Raw genomic sequence first — 12,812 nt, 5'->3', positions numbered from 1 at the left:
TAATAATGGCTTTGCTGGATATAGAATTCTTGGTGGACTTTTTTTTTAATCTTTCAGCGCTTTAAATGTCATCCCACTGCCTTCTGTTCACCATAGGTTTTGATGAGAAATCAGCTATTAATCTAATTGAGGATCCCTTGTAAGTGATGAATTGTTAATACTTTTCTCTTGCTGCTTTCAAGATACTTTTTTTGACAGTTTGATTATGGTGTGTCTAGGTGTGGATATCTTTGAATTTATCCTGCTTGGAGTTCATGGAGCTTTATGGATATGTAGATTAATGTTTTTCATCAAATTGGTGAGGGTTTTGCTTTCTCTGCATTCTTTCCTTCTGGTACTCCTATTGTGTGTATTTTGATATACTTGACACAAGAGACTATGCTGTCTGCCTAGTGGGGATCGGGGCTGGTGTTTTGTAGTCGTAAAGCTTGCTCTCCAACTGACTGCATTTGAAGGACATGGCCCAGGCTGCCAGGTCTGCTGCAGGAAGGGATCAACAGGCCTTTTGTAGGTCAGGAAGTCATGAAATTAAAGTGTGGGACCCTCTCTTCATCATGTGTGCATGTCTTGAATAAGGTAGTTCTTGCTGGGACATGATAGACCATTGGATTAATGGGCTTGATTTCTTTTTGCCCTACAGGTTCGAAGTCAACAACACCATTCTTCACCCAGAGATCGTTGAGTGGTGAGTATGGCCTGTGGTCACCTTGCCTGTTTGTTGGGCTCGTCTCTTGGGAATGGAATGCCCTGTTGTTCCTGCCCACACCATCTCAGAGAGCCCCTCAGAAAGCAGATTCCCAGAACCTTCTCTCATAGCCTTTTCTGTTTTGCTTGTTCTTTGTTGTTGGTTGACTGGCTGTACTTTTTTTGAAAGGGCATGAGTCACTTAAACATCAATTAAACTTATTTCGCTTATTTGCAATCTTACAAAAACTCCTACTATAAGTAAACCAAACTTAGATAGCTCCAGCACGAGGTAGATAGTGAAAAGGGCAGAAATAAACATAACACATAATCCCATTGCCAGAAAGGTAAACATGTCACGCATATGTCTCGACAAAGGTGGCATTCTGTTCTACACATTCTTCTGTTACCTTCTTCCTTCCCATGGTGATACTGTTAGCCCTTACCTGCTGCACAACTGGCTTCTACTAGCTGCCTATAAAGTGAGCTGTCTTATGCTGGGCGCCACCTCTGTGGGCCCTGGAGGTGGCCCTCCCATCCCAATGTGCCACCAGTTTTCTTCCTAAGCCATCGCATTGCTCTTTGACAGCCACAAGGCATTTTTTCGTTGATGGATGGCTGCACTTACTGAGAATGTAGAAGAGAGGCAAGGCCAGGCCTTTGCCACGTCATCACTTGCCTAGGAGATGTGTAGCCTTCTCACATATGACCCTAAGTCTGTATGATCACATTTTCTTTCCCATCTAGCTGGGAGCTCTGACTTGCCTCATCTTAGAGCTTGGGACCAAGGAGGTGTCCTGAAAGATGAATGGGCATCGGCTGTGGAAAAAGGAGTAGGAGAGAGTGACCTAGGCGAAGGGACCACTCATTCACAGAAACAAGAGAAAGGGTGGTGGTTTTGTGTGGCCAGTGCGGAGCCAGGGAGCAGAGCCCGAGAACAGTTGGAGAGACAGGCAGTGGCTGGGTGGGCCTTGGTGTCTGTTTTGACTTTTTCTTGGGAGGAATGGGAAACACAGGAAACCCCTGAAGGGTTTAAGCGGGAGAATGGTAGAATTGGGTTTGCATTTAAAAAATCATTTTGGGCCGGGCGCGGTGGCTCACGCCTATAATCCCAACACTTTGGGAGGCCAAGGTGGGTGGTCACGAGGTCAGGAGATCGAGACCATCCTGGCTAACACAGTGAAACCCCATCTCTACTAAAAATACCAAAAATTAGCAGGGCATGGTGGCAGGCGCCTGTAGTCCCAGCTCTTAGGGAGACTGAGGCAGGAGAATGACGTGAACCCGGGAGGCGGAGGTTGCAGTGAGCCAAGATCGCGCCACTGCACTCCAGCCTGGGCGACAGAGCAAGACTCCGTCTCAAAAAAAATAAAGAATAAGAAATCATTTTGGCCTCAGACTAGAGACCCAGCTGTAGGGCAAGTGTGGGAACAGGTGGCAAGTTAGGAGGCCGTTGCAGGGGTCCAGCTGGCAGTGGAGGGCCGTGGCAGGACAGATCTGAGTGGTGAAGCCGCAGTCAAGAGGGAAAGCTCCTGGGAGGGACTGGTTATGATGCGTGAGTGAAGGGCAGAGTTGAAGGTGACTCCAGGTTTTTGTCCCACAGCTAGGTGGTGTGTCACTGAGATGGGGACAACTGGGAGGGCCAGATACCGGGGCAGACCTGGGACTTGGGGTGTGTTGAGTCTGAGGTAGGTGCCAGTGGGAGAGAGGGCTGAGCTGGGGGTGGAGAACTGAGGGCTGATGACAGGCGCTAATACTGACCCTCAGGGTTAGAGGCCAGTGGGTCCGACGCCCCTCACAGCCACACTCTGTGAAGACAGGGCTGGTGTTCTTCAAGTTCACAGCCACCTCTTGTTTTTATAAAGTAACAAAGCCAAGCTGGTGGCTCACGCCTGTAATCCCAGCACTTTGGGAGACCAACACAAGAGAATCACTTGAGGCCAGGAGTTTGAGACCAGCCTGAGCAACGTAGAGAGATCCCGTCTCTACAAAAACAAAATTTTAAAAAATTAGCCGAACACGGCGTTGGACTCCTATAGTCCTAGCTTCTTGGGAGGCTGAGGCAGGAGGATCGCTTGAGCCCAGGAGGTTGAGGCTGCAGTGAGCCATGATTATGCTACCATACTCCAGCCCGAGTGACAGAGTGAGACCTTGTCTCAGAAAAATAAAGTAACAAATGCCTGACTTGTCTGTAAAAGGCAAAAGATTCATAGGATCTGAAGAGAAACCAGAGAGCCTGTCCTATCTGTAGCCCCCATTTGGCAGAAGAATAAATCCTGGGTACTTAGAATGGGCCATGTCCACTTACACTGCCTCACATGGGACATTCCCTTGTGGTCACTTACAGCTTGGGTGCCTTGGAGACCACGGCTGGGTCCTGTACTCCTGCCATCTCCTAAGGGATAAGTCATTAATTCATCACTTTCAAAGAAGCATGCTTTAATTCAAGTGACATTTTCGAGGCTTTGAGGTCGAGCCCGCGTTCGTAAGCATACCTCCCAACTTTATTAAAGCAAGCAGCAGAAAGTTGATGGCAGTAGAACCATTTTAGAAATGTCACATCGTCCCTGCTGCTCAGGGGTATGTTTTAATAGCCCGGGTCCCAGTCGCTCTCGGTGGGTCCACTGTAGTCATGATCATCACACTCCCTGGGTCACTGAAGAAAGGATGCTGTGTGGGGCAGCGGGCAGTCCTTTATTAACAGGAATGGGTGGGCTTTCCATGATGTTAGATTACAACTCAGGGACGCATCTTTTGCCCTTAGATCTTGAATGCCTTCACCGCCCTCTCTCTGTGGGAGGGTCATGGGGACAACAGGAAACCATCAGCTCGGGCACATGTGAATTCTAGCCCCATCTCCTCCCCGCTCAGGAAATCACTTGACTTTTCTGAGCCTCAGCTTCTTGATCTGTAAAACGGAGATGTGGTGAAACCTAACTCATGGTACGAATGTGAAGATTCACCCAGCCTCAGTTTCCTCACCTGCAAAGTAGGCTCAAAGATTGAATGAGAGTATAAGTCAAGGGCTGGCATGTCTTTTTTTTTTTTTTTTTTAAGAGACAGGATCTCACTTTGTCTCTCAGGCTGGAGTACAGTGGCATGATTGTAGCTTGCTGCAGCCTTGACCTCCTGGGCTCAGGCGATCCTCCCACCTCAGCATTCCAAGTAGCTGTGACTCCAGGTACACGCCACCACACCCAGCTAATTTTTCTGTATTTTGTAGAGATGGGGTATCCTGTGTTGCCCAGGCTGGCCTCAAACTCCTGGCCTTAAGAGATCCTCCTACCTCAGCCTCCCAAAGTGTTGGGATTATAGGCGTGAGCCACCGCACCCAGCCTGGCACTTTTTTTTTTTTTTTTTTTTTTTTTTTGAGATGGAGTCTTGCTCTGTCGCCCAGGCTGGAGTACAGTGGCATGATCTTGGCTCACTGCAACCTCCACCTCCCGGGTTCACGTGATTCTTGTGCCTCAGTCCCCGCCTCCCCACTACAGGTACGCACCACCATGCCCAGCTACTTTTTGCATTTTTAGTAGAGATGGGGTTTCACCATGTTAGCCAGGCTGCAGCCTGGCACATCTTGATAACACTGACTGTCACCTGTTGAGACTCCACGTGTACAAGGTGTTGTGCTAAGCACTTAACACATGTCACTGTATTTAAAGATATTTTATTTGTCGTGTATTGGGTAAGTGTTCTAGTTATTTCCATGCTACAGATGAAGAAACTGTGGCACAGGGAAGTTAGTGACTTGCCCAAGAAAATGCCAGTTGAGCCTAGACTGTTGATCCCAGGCTCTTGCACTGCTCCTTGCAACTCTGAGGGGGCACCCGTGGGGTGGGGCTCCCTGAGTGTCAGTCATCCTCCCAGCTCACTGCTGGTCCCACTGAACATGCGGTCCAGCGCCCTTGGAATGGTCTTGTGCTGGGGCCAGGGTATAGTAGGGTCGAGGACCAGGGGGCAGATGCTTGGCTTCCTTGGCACCCATGTGCACCCCAGCTCCTGCTAGCAGCTTGGCTGGGGACACAGGGTTCCTCCGGAGCCTGTCTGATTGGAAGGCAGCAAGCAGCCTCTCCTAGCACCGGCAAACTCGCTTTCTCATTTTTGTTTGGCTGTCATTCATTTCCTTCCTGTGACTGTTTTATTGTTTTCCATTCTCTCAAGGAGCGCATTTTTGATTTCCTGTAAATTCCTCTCTAATCATACTCTTCCCCACAAACATGAGATCATAACTGGATAATTTCTTTTCTTGTGCTGGGTAGTGCAGTTTGAATGTGAAGGTCAAAAGTTGAAACTTCAAAAGAGCAGGCATCTTACTTCCATAATTTAGGCTGTGGTTCTGCTTTACTGTTTTGCAGATGATTAAATTGATCTGAAGGCAAGGTGGGAAATAAAAGGAGATGCTTTCATACCACCTGATAGCTCAGTGCCTTGGGTTTCGGTTAAGTACCTCTGGAAGCGTCAGGGGAGAGCAGGCGTGTCAGCAATTGCCGTGTGCCTTCTTGGGTTTTAAGCGAGACTGTGTTAAATTGAGTCATCCGCCGGTTTTAGAGCTGTTAATTACACAGAACGAAAAGTGTCCTGCATGCATTAATCAGGCGGTGGGTAACGTGTCTATTTCTGCTCCCCGGCCTCTCTGTGTGCACAGGAGATGGGAAGCTGTGGTTGGTTCACAGGTAGACGTGCCCCAGGATTCTACATCCTGGGTAACATGTCCCAAATTAGAAAAGATACGTAGATGATGACCTAAATTCTCGGTGTGTCTGTGAAAAGCATTCCAGTAGCGTTGCTCATCTTTGTGTCCTCATGAATAGGCATTTAACCCCACGCCAGCAAGAAAGCCACATGGGAAGTGGGACTCCTAGGGGAGAGTGAGAACTTGAGTCACTGCGCGCCAGGAGGCGGGAGACGGATGTGGGAGCATCAGACAGAAGGAAAGGCGTGGCCAGGCCCTGGTCCAGCATGGAGGTGGACCTCTGCCCCACGTCTGCCCGTCCCTGGCTAGGTTTCAGGCACACTCATCTCACAGCTGAGCTAAACCATCATTTTCTTCATGGCTCTGGTTTCTTGGAGAGGACTTATTGATTGATCCCCCGGAGGATATGTAATTCCAACCAGCTCTTTTCTTTCTGTCCTTCCCTTATCCTTTGCATCACTGGGTCACAGAGTGTGGGAGGGATAGTTGTTGGGGGTTCAGCCGTGTTGAATTCCCGCCCACCTGGCTCCAATCATTCCCTGCACATCCATCTCCAGGAGAGATGGAATTCCTGGCCCTTTAAATGAGTTTCCTTCAACACAGTGGCACTTTGATGCTTAGAGGCTGATTTTGGAAATCCTTCATCCTTGTCTCACTACTATTTTAATCAGTGGAGTGTTTAGACCTCAGTTAATTGATGTCTTAATTCAGGGTTTAATGCTCAGAGGCAGTGCTGTGACTTATGAATGTTTAAGGAAAAAAATAAGATTGCACAAGTACATCTTTGCCTCGTCTAGTTTTTGTGATTTTAGGTCTGTAGCAGGAGAGCAGGCCTACATGGGGTAGGAGACTTTGCCTCCCAGCCTCCCTGTCTGTTTGAGCAGCCTCCAGGCATGCTGATGCCCACAGCATGGCCATGAGCTGGGGACTCTCTGTGAGGCTGTGCAGTGCCCACATCTCCTGGCACGTTTTTTCCTGGCCAAAGAGCCTGAGCTGACTTCTGCCCAAAGTCCTCTTTTTAGAGACAGGGTCTTATGCTCTTGCCCAGGCCACAATGCTGTGTTGTAATCATGGCTCACTGCAACCTCGGACTCCCAGGCTCAAGTCATCCTCCCACCTCAGCCTCCTGAGTAGCTGAGACTACAGGTGCACACCACCATGCCTAGCTGATTTTTTTTTTTTTTTTTTTTGAGATGGAGTTTCGCTCTTATTGCCCAGGCTGGAGTGCAATGGCGCGATCTTGGCTCACTGCAACTTCCGCCTCCCAGGTTCAAGCGACTCTTCTGCCTCAGCCTCCCGAGTAGCTGGGATTACAGGCATGTGCCACCACGCCCGGCTAATTTTGTATTTTTAGTAGAGATAGGGTTCCTCCATGTTGGTCAGGCTGGTCTTCAACTTCCGACCTCAGGTGATCCGCCTGCCTCAGCCTCCCAAAGTGCCGGGATTACAGGCATGAGCCATTGTGTCTGGCCATCTGGCTGATTTTTTAATGTTTTGTAGACACAGGTTATCACTGTGTTGCCCAGGCTGGCCTTGAATTCCTGCACTCAGCCTTGGCCTGAGATCCTCTAGCCTTGGCCTCCCAAAGTGCCGGGATTACAAGTGAGAGCCACCATGCCTGGCCTGCTCAGACTTCTTAGGTGGCATCTTTGTCATCCTGTCCTGAGCCATGATTCTCTGTTGCTTCCTGGAGGAGGTGGCCTTTGTCCTCTCATGGGGCTGTCAGCCTTGTAGATCATACTTCTAACAACCACTCCACACATCCCCTGGGGCAGACAAGGCTGGGACTGAGTGTGACCATGCATCTCTCGCTCCAGGGGCCGGTGGACCCATGGAGGCTGGGGCACCCTTTTGTCCTCGTCTGTTCATGCTCAAGAACACTGGAAATGGGCTCATCATATTCAGGGTGGTGCATTCCTCCTGAAGACAGGGAGAAACTGTGCAGAATGCTGGAAAATCCCGTTCTTTTCTGCAGTCATCTTAAAAACAGTTTCCGGTGTTTGTGCTGTGAGATAACCAGGCCAGGCTGGGATGCATCCCTCTATGCCTGGCGCCTGGGCGAGACTTCAGGCCCAGAGTGTCGTATGGATAATTGGTTAAGCCAGCACACAGCAGACGTCTATTTAAGCATAGATTCAATTGGGCCAGGCCAAAGCCCAGCCAGGCTGGTTTCATCAGAGAACTGCCTTTGTAGAATAATTTGCCCTGGTTCAGTTTGATTTTTTTTTTCCACTTCCCCCAAAGTAGGATTAGAAAAGCAAGTAGGTCCCTGGGCCTCGATGGCAGAGATGATTATCACCTCTGCTGGGAGGAGGATGTGGTCCTTTCTCCTTTAGCAGATTACGGCCTCTTCCCGCTCATCACCATAGGAGGATGCCCCAGCTGCAGTGGGAGGCAGAGCGGAGAGCCTGGGAGTGTGGGCTCCTGTCGTCCACCCCGGGCTGCTTTTCCTACTTGTGGGACTGGGACGAGGCAGTGGCAGAGGGAGTTTGGGCTGCTGGAGCCTAAGGAGGCTTTGCCCCTGCTGTGCCCGGTTTGGCAACATCCCATGCTGCCATGGGGTGGGGAGGGTTGGGTGGAGAGGCCTCCTTTTCTCTTTGAAATGAGGTCATCAGCTCTCCTTGTTGGAAATGAGCTGTTGTCTGGTTTCAGTGGAAGGACAGGTAGCTTTGATGACACATAGTTACTGCGTGTCTGTGCCGGTGCTGGGACCCTGTCTTCCAGGACTATATATGGCCTTTCAGAAGAGACTTAAATTAAAAGAATTCTAAGTGTTAGAGGTTTCTGAGGATTCATCTAGACTACCCAGGGAACACAGAGAAGGGATTTAGACCAGGGTGGGAGGGTAGAAGGGGGTCGTCTCCAACCCTGAGAAAAGTGTGTTTCGGGTGGGAGCTAGAGGTGGGCAGGAACAAGTTCCAGGCAGAGGAGGGAGGAGGTTGGGAGAACACGTGGGGTGAGTGGTGGAGATGGCCTGCACCAACATTGAGTAGTGCTCTGCTAGAGGTTTATCTTCATCCTGAGGCTACCTAAAGGCCACTGGAAATGAGGGGAAACCTGATAAGGTTTGCATTTCCTAAAGATCCCCAGCTGCTATCAGGGCAGGGCTGGAGGCCTGGAGGCTGGAGGGCTTGTCCAGGCCAGAGAGGCTGGGGCCGGATAGAGAGAAATGGGGGGGCCTGAGGGAGGTCGTGGAGGGGGAGTGGCAGCCCTTGGCCATGGGTTGGATGTGGGAAGCAGCGGGTGGATGTGATGGGAGAGGGCGTCTAGGATGACACCCGGGTCTCTCCTGAAGCACCAGGAAGATGGCAGAGCCACATTGAGATGGGGGCATGGTGGGGGTTCTCGCACACTGAGCTCCAGGGCACCCAGGACCCACAGGTGGGTGCAGAGGGAAAGCAGGGAGAGGCAGAGGGAACCAAGTCTTCTGCGAGGAGGGGAGGGGAGGGCTGGCAGCATGATGGGGGTGAAGAGAGAAGCAAAGAGGGGAGAGGAGAGGGGAGGAGATGGGGAGGAAGTTCAAAATAGGACACAAAAGCTGCTTTCCCTCCTCCCGCAAGGCAAGGACTGTTAGGGCCTGGCAGGCAGCGTAGGGGAGGCTTGGCTGGAAGAGGAGAAGGAGGCAAGTGAGGGGAGGATTCTTCACTTGTAGAGGAAGCTGTTTCGGTGGCCATGGAGTTTCTAGCAGGAGCTAGTGGAGGTTGGAGCTGGGATCCCCAGGTGGGCGTGTGAGCTTGGGAAGAGGATGCACCTTCCCTTAAAAGGGAGGCAGGAGAGGACGGATGGGGAGTCCTGGGAGTTTGGAGGAGGAGAGGTGAGAGTGGACCCATCTGCTGGCTGCTGCGCGCTCCAAGAAGTAGGAGTGGAATTCATTCATCTGCGGCGGCTCCCGTTGGGGGCAGAAGTAGGGGGTAGAAATCTTCGGAAGGTGCGGGGAGTTGAGAATAGCCCTCCTGCGGGTTCCCATGCAGCTCACAGCAGAGCTGGGGCCTCGCCGAGGTGACTGGGGCTTGCTTGGCCATTGCCAGTGCATGACTTCCCCTGGCAGTGCTCAGTGCTCCTGGAGCAGGCACAGGCCGAGCCTGTGGGGATGGGTGGGCACAGGGCTGAGGAGTCTACAGCACTGGCAACAGCAGCCATAGAGAAGGGCCAGGGATTTAAGCCGAATGAAGGCAGAGGGCGGCTCCAGGAGAAAGTAAGGGGTTGGAGGGCGGGAGGTCCTGGCCCTCACCCATGCTGTCACCCAGTGATCATCGCTGCATTTGGGAGAAGAGAGACCTGCTCCCTGACAGCGGGTTCCCCAGGCTGGCATCATAGAGGGTGGCAGTGGGAATGACACCTGAGGGACCGCAAGTGGGTTCGGACCTCGGGAGCCTGAGCTGCTGGCCCTTGTCCTGCCCGTGGCTCTGAACTGTCACCCTCTGGGGACAGGAGCAAATGCCTGGTCCCAGATAATGGGACTGCACCCGCCATACGGCAACATCAGAGGCACCTTCATGATGATTAACAGCACGCTGTCAGGCTTTAGGGCTGCCTCCGCCGAGAGAAAGGGTGTTCATTCAAGAAAGTCTCCCTGGGCTTGTGGGTTTGTTTTTTCCACATTCCCCAGAAGGTTCTGTGGTCTCGGGAAGGTGTCGCTGCGCTGCAGGGTGCCCGCCTCATTTCCCAGTGACAAATGGCTGGCTGTCCCAGCTGTGTGGCGTCACGGAGACCGTGTGAGTCAGCGGCTGGCTGGCGTGGGCTGCTCCTGTGAAGTTCACAAGGGCTTGCTGCCTCTGATGGGAGTGGGGGAGCCACCAGGCCCCTCGCATTCCCGCCATCCTCGCCTGCCTCGGGGCCTTTGTCTGGGCTGCCTCGATGGAGGCCAGCTCAGGTGGGCTCCTGGCCAGGCCCAGGAGGAGGAAGAGGAGATGCAGGAGAGGTGCCCTTTGACAGAGGAGCGAGTGCTGGTCTGCGTCCTCAGACACCCCAGCTTTGCTCCCAACAGAGGGGTGGGTGCTGGTCTGCATCCTCAGACACCCCAGCTTTGCTTCTAGCAGAGGCGTGGGTGCTGGTCTGCGTCCTCAGACACTCCAGCTTTGCTGATCTTGAGAGTGTTTGCATTGATACCTCTGTGAGAGTCATAGGTGAGCCTTTAGGAGCTTTGGTGCAGGTAGCTCATCTTTAGTAAAGGGAAAGGAGCTAGCCGGGGGTGCACCGGGAACTCTCTGCCTTGTGCAGAGAGACTCAGCTGGGTTGCCCACCTCCATTCTCCAGGTCTCAGTATTACAGACCTCCCTCACCGGGTGGCCAGCCCCAAACCGAAAGGGCTCATGCCTCTCCATCATGCCCTCACATAGCACTCTGGCTGCTGCTCTTAGGAGCCCTCCTTCCACTCCATCATTGTGTGTTTACTCTTACTATATCCATCTCTCCATGGTCTCTGCACTCCATTAGGGGAGGACATGGCCCTTTCACTCCACTCCATCACCGGTGCCTGGTACATCCAGCTGACACTTACTTATTAGTGATGTGAAATGAATGAATGGACATTTACCATTATGGACAGCACCTCATTAAGGTTTTTAAAGTGCTATCAAAGCAATATGTACCCTTGGTTTAGAAAGCCACTAGTACAAAATCAGTACGGGAAAGCTAGGTTATCATGAAACCAGCGACTCCTGCCAGCTCATCTCTCTCCACACCACCCCTCCCCAAAGCGAATTCTTTGGGCCATTTCTGTCACCCCCACCCATCTTTTCATCGTATGTTTATTGCTGGTTCTTCCACGGGTTCCATTTGCCTTCTTGTCATACATATGAGCCTCCTTTAGTTCTTGCTCTGTGAACTTTCCACCCCATCTTGCCTTTGCCCTGGGTGAGCTGAGGCTGCACAGATGGGGCCCTGCTCACTCTACACATATTTTCTCCAACCCGTCTTTACCTCCCGACTTCTGTTGCTGTTTCCTTGTTAGGGTTTGTAATATTTCCATTGCATTTATGTGAGCAGTAAGTCTTACCTGTTTGGAGGAGGCATTAACTTTAAAAGGTTAAAAAAAAAAAAGCCATAGAACTGTGTTTTTATGATGACTGTGACCATGGTCTGTGCAGAACTAAGGAATGTATCAGGGCGGGAGTGCCTTCTCTTTGGGTCGGATGTCACAAGCCCAGGGCTTCCCTCAAGAGGAGGCTCCTAGCATCAAGAGCATATAGACTGTTTTTCTTTTTCTTCCTTTCTTTTTTTTTTTTTTTTTTTTTTTGAGACGGAGTCTCGCTCTGTCACCCAGGCTGGAGTGCAGTGGCGCGATCTCGGCTCACTGCAAGCTCCGCCTCCTGGGTTCACGCCATTCTCCTGCCTCAGCCTCCCGAGTATCTGGGACTACAGGCGCCTGCCACCATGCCCAGCTAATTTTTTGTATTTTTAGTAGAGATGGGGTTTCACCGTGTTAGCCAGGATGGTCTTGATCTCCTGACCTCGTGATCCACCCACCTTGGCCTCCCAAAGTGTTGGGATTACAGGCGTGAGCCACTGCGCCCGGCCTAGACTGTTTTTCTTATATAACCATCAGTTGTACAAAATCACTCCATATTTTAGTTTATTCTCTGTTTAAAGAATGGTTTTTTTATTAGAAAAAATATTTTTATTTCTTTTTTTTTTTCATTAGAACAAAAGCAACATATGTACATGCATTGCTGAAAGTTAGAAAGTTCACATAAACAGGAGTTCCTCCAGTTGTCCATAAGATATCCTGGACGTGGCCAGTATAGTTCTATCTCTTACCTGGGTATTGTGATGGTTTTTCCCCCAGATACTGAAAGGCTGGGCCAGTTGTACCACAGCATCCCAATTCTGGATTTGTATGGTTGTTCGCTTGTGGTGGCGGTTAGCTTGTTCCTCTATCCCCATATTTCTTGCAAACTGGAAGTTAGATCTAAAGCCATAGAAGTTTAAAACATTTGCTGGAATACATCCCAGGTGATGTGTATTTCTTATTGCACTACATTCAGACACAAATTATACTTAGTTGACCCACAATCAGTGATGCTAAGACTGATCGCTGGGTTACATTTTCCCCCTTGACCTGGAGAGTAATCTGCCTGGTGTTACTTTGGTACCATGTGAATAAATGCAGCCTTCATACATATATCTGTTTTGTTTTGTTGTTCCTAGAGTTTTAATTTGCCTTTCTTCTTTCTTATTGAGAGAAGAAACATACCTTCTTCACCATATCACTAAGAGCTTTAAGCTTCCTATTGATTTTATCTGCAGAAAGGAATCCATGCCATTCTTTTTGTGGATGTTTTTCTCAGAGCCACATACTTGGAGTTCTAATTTCTACTGATTGCTTTCTAGGCTTGCTGTCCAGCATCTAATTATACTTTTGGATTGACTCCAGTTTTTTAAAATATCCCATTATATCACCTCCTTCTCTTTATTGGCTTGTGCTTTCTCCCTC

The 12,812-nt window shown here is 50.5% G+C and overlaps 1 protein-coding gene across 1 annotated transcript in view; it reads left to right on the top strand.

Annotated features, from left to right (window-relative positions):
• PEPD (peptidase D) overlaps window positions 1-12,812 on the top strand; it is a 137,814-nt gene that overhangs the window by 42,940 nt on the left and 82,062 nt on the right. Inside the window, 1 exon segment of the mRNA NM_001133693.2 lies at window positions 641-685. Coding sequence (NP_001127165.1) covers window positions 641-685 — 45 coding nt within the window.

This window comes from Pongo abelii, chromosome 20 (genome assembly GCF_028885655.2).
Source record: "Pongo abelii isolate AG06213 chromosome 20, NHGRI_mPonAbe1-v2.0_pri, whole genome shotgun sequence".
In the NCBI taxonomy this organism is placed as follows: Eukaryota; Metazoa; Chordata; class Mammalia; order Primates; family Hominidae; genus Pongo; species Pongo abelii.
Note: the sequence above shows the minus strand (reverse complement) of the source record. Positions and strands in the feature narration are given on the sequence as shown.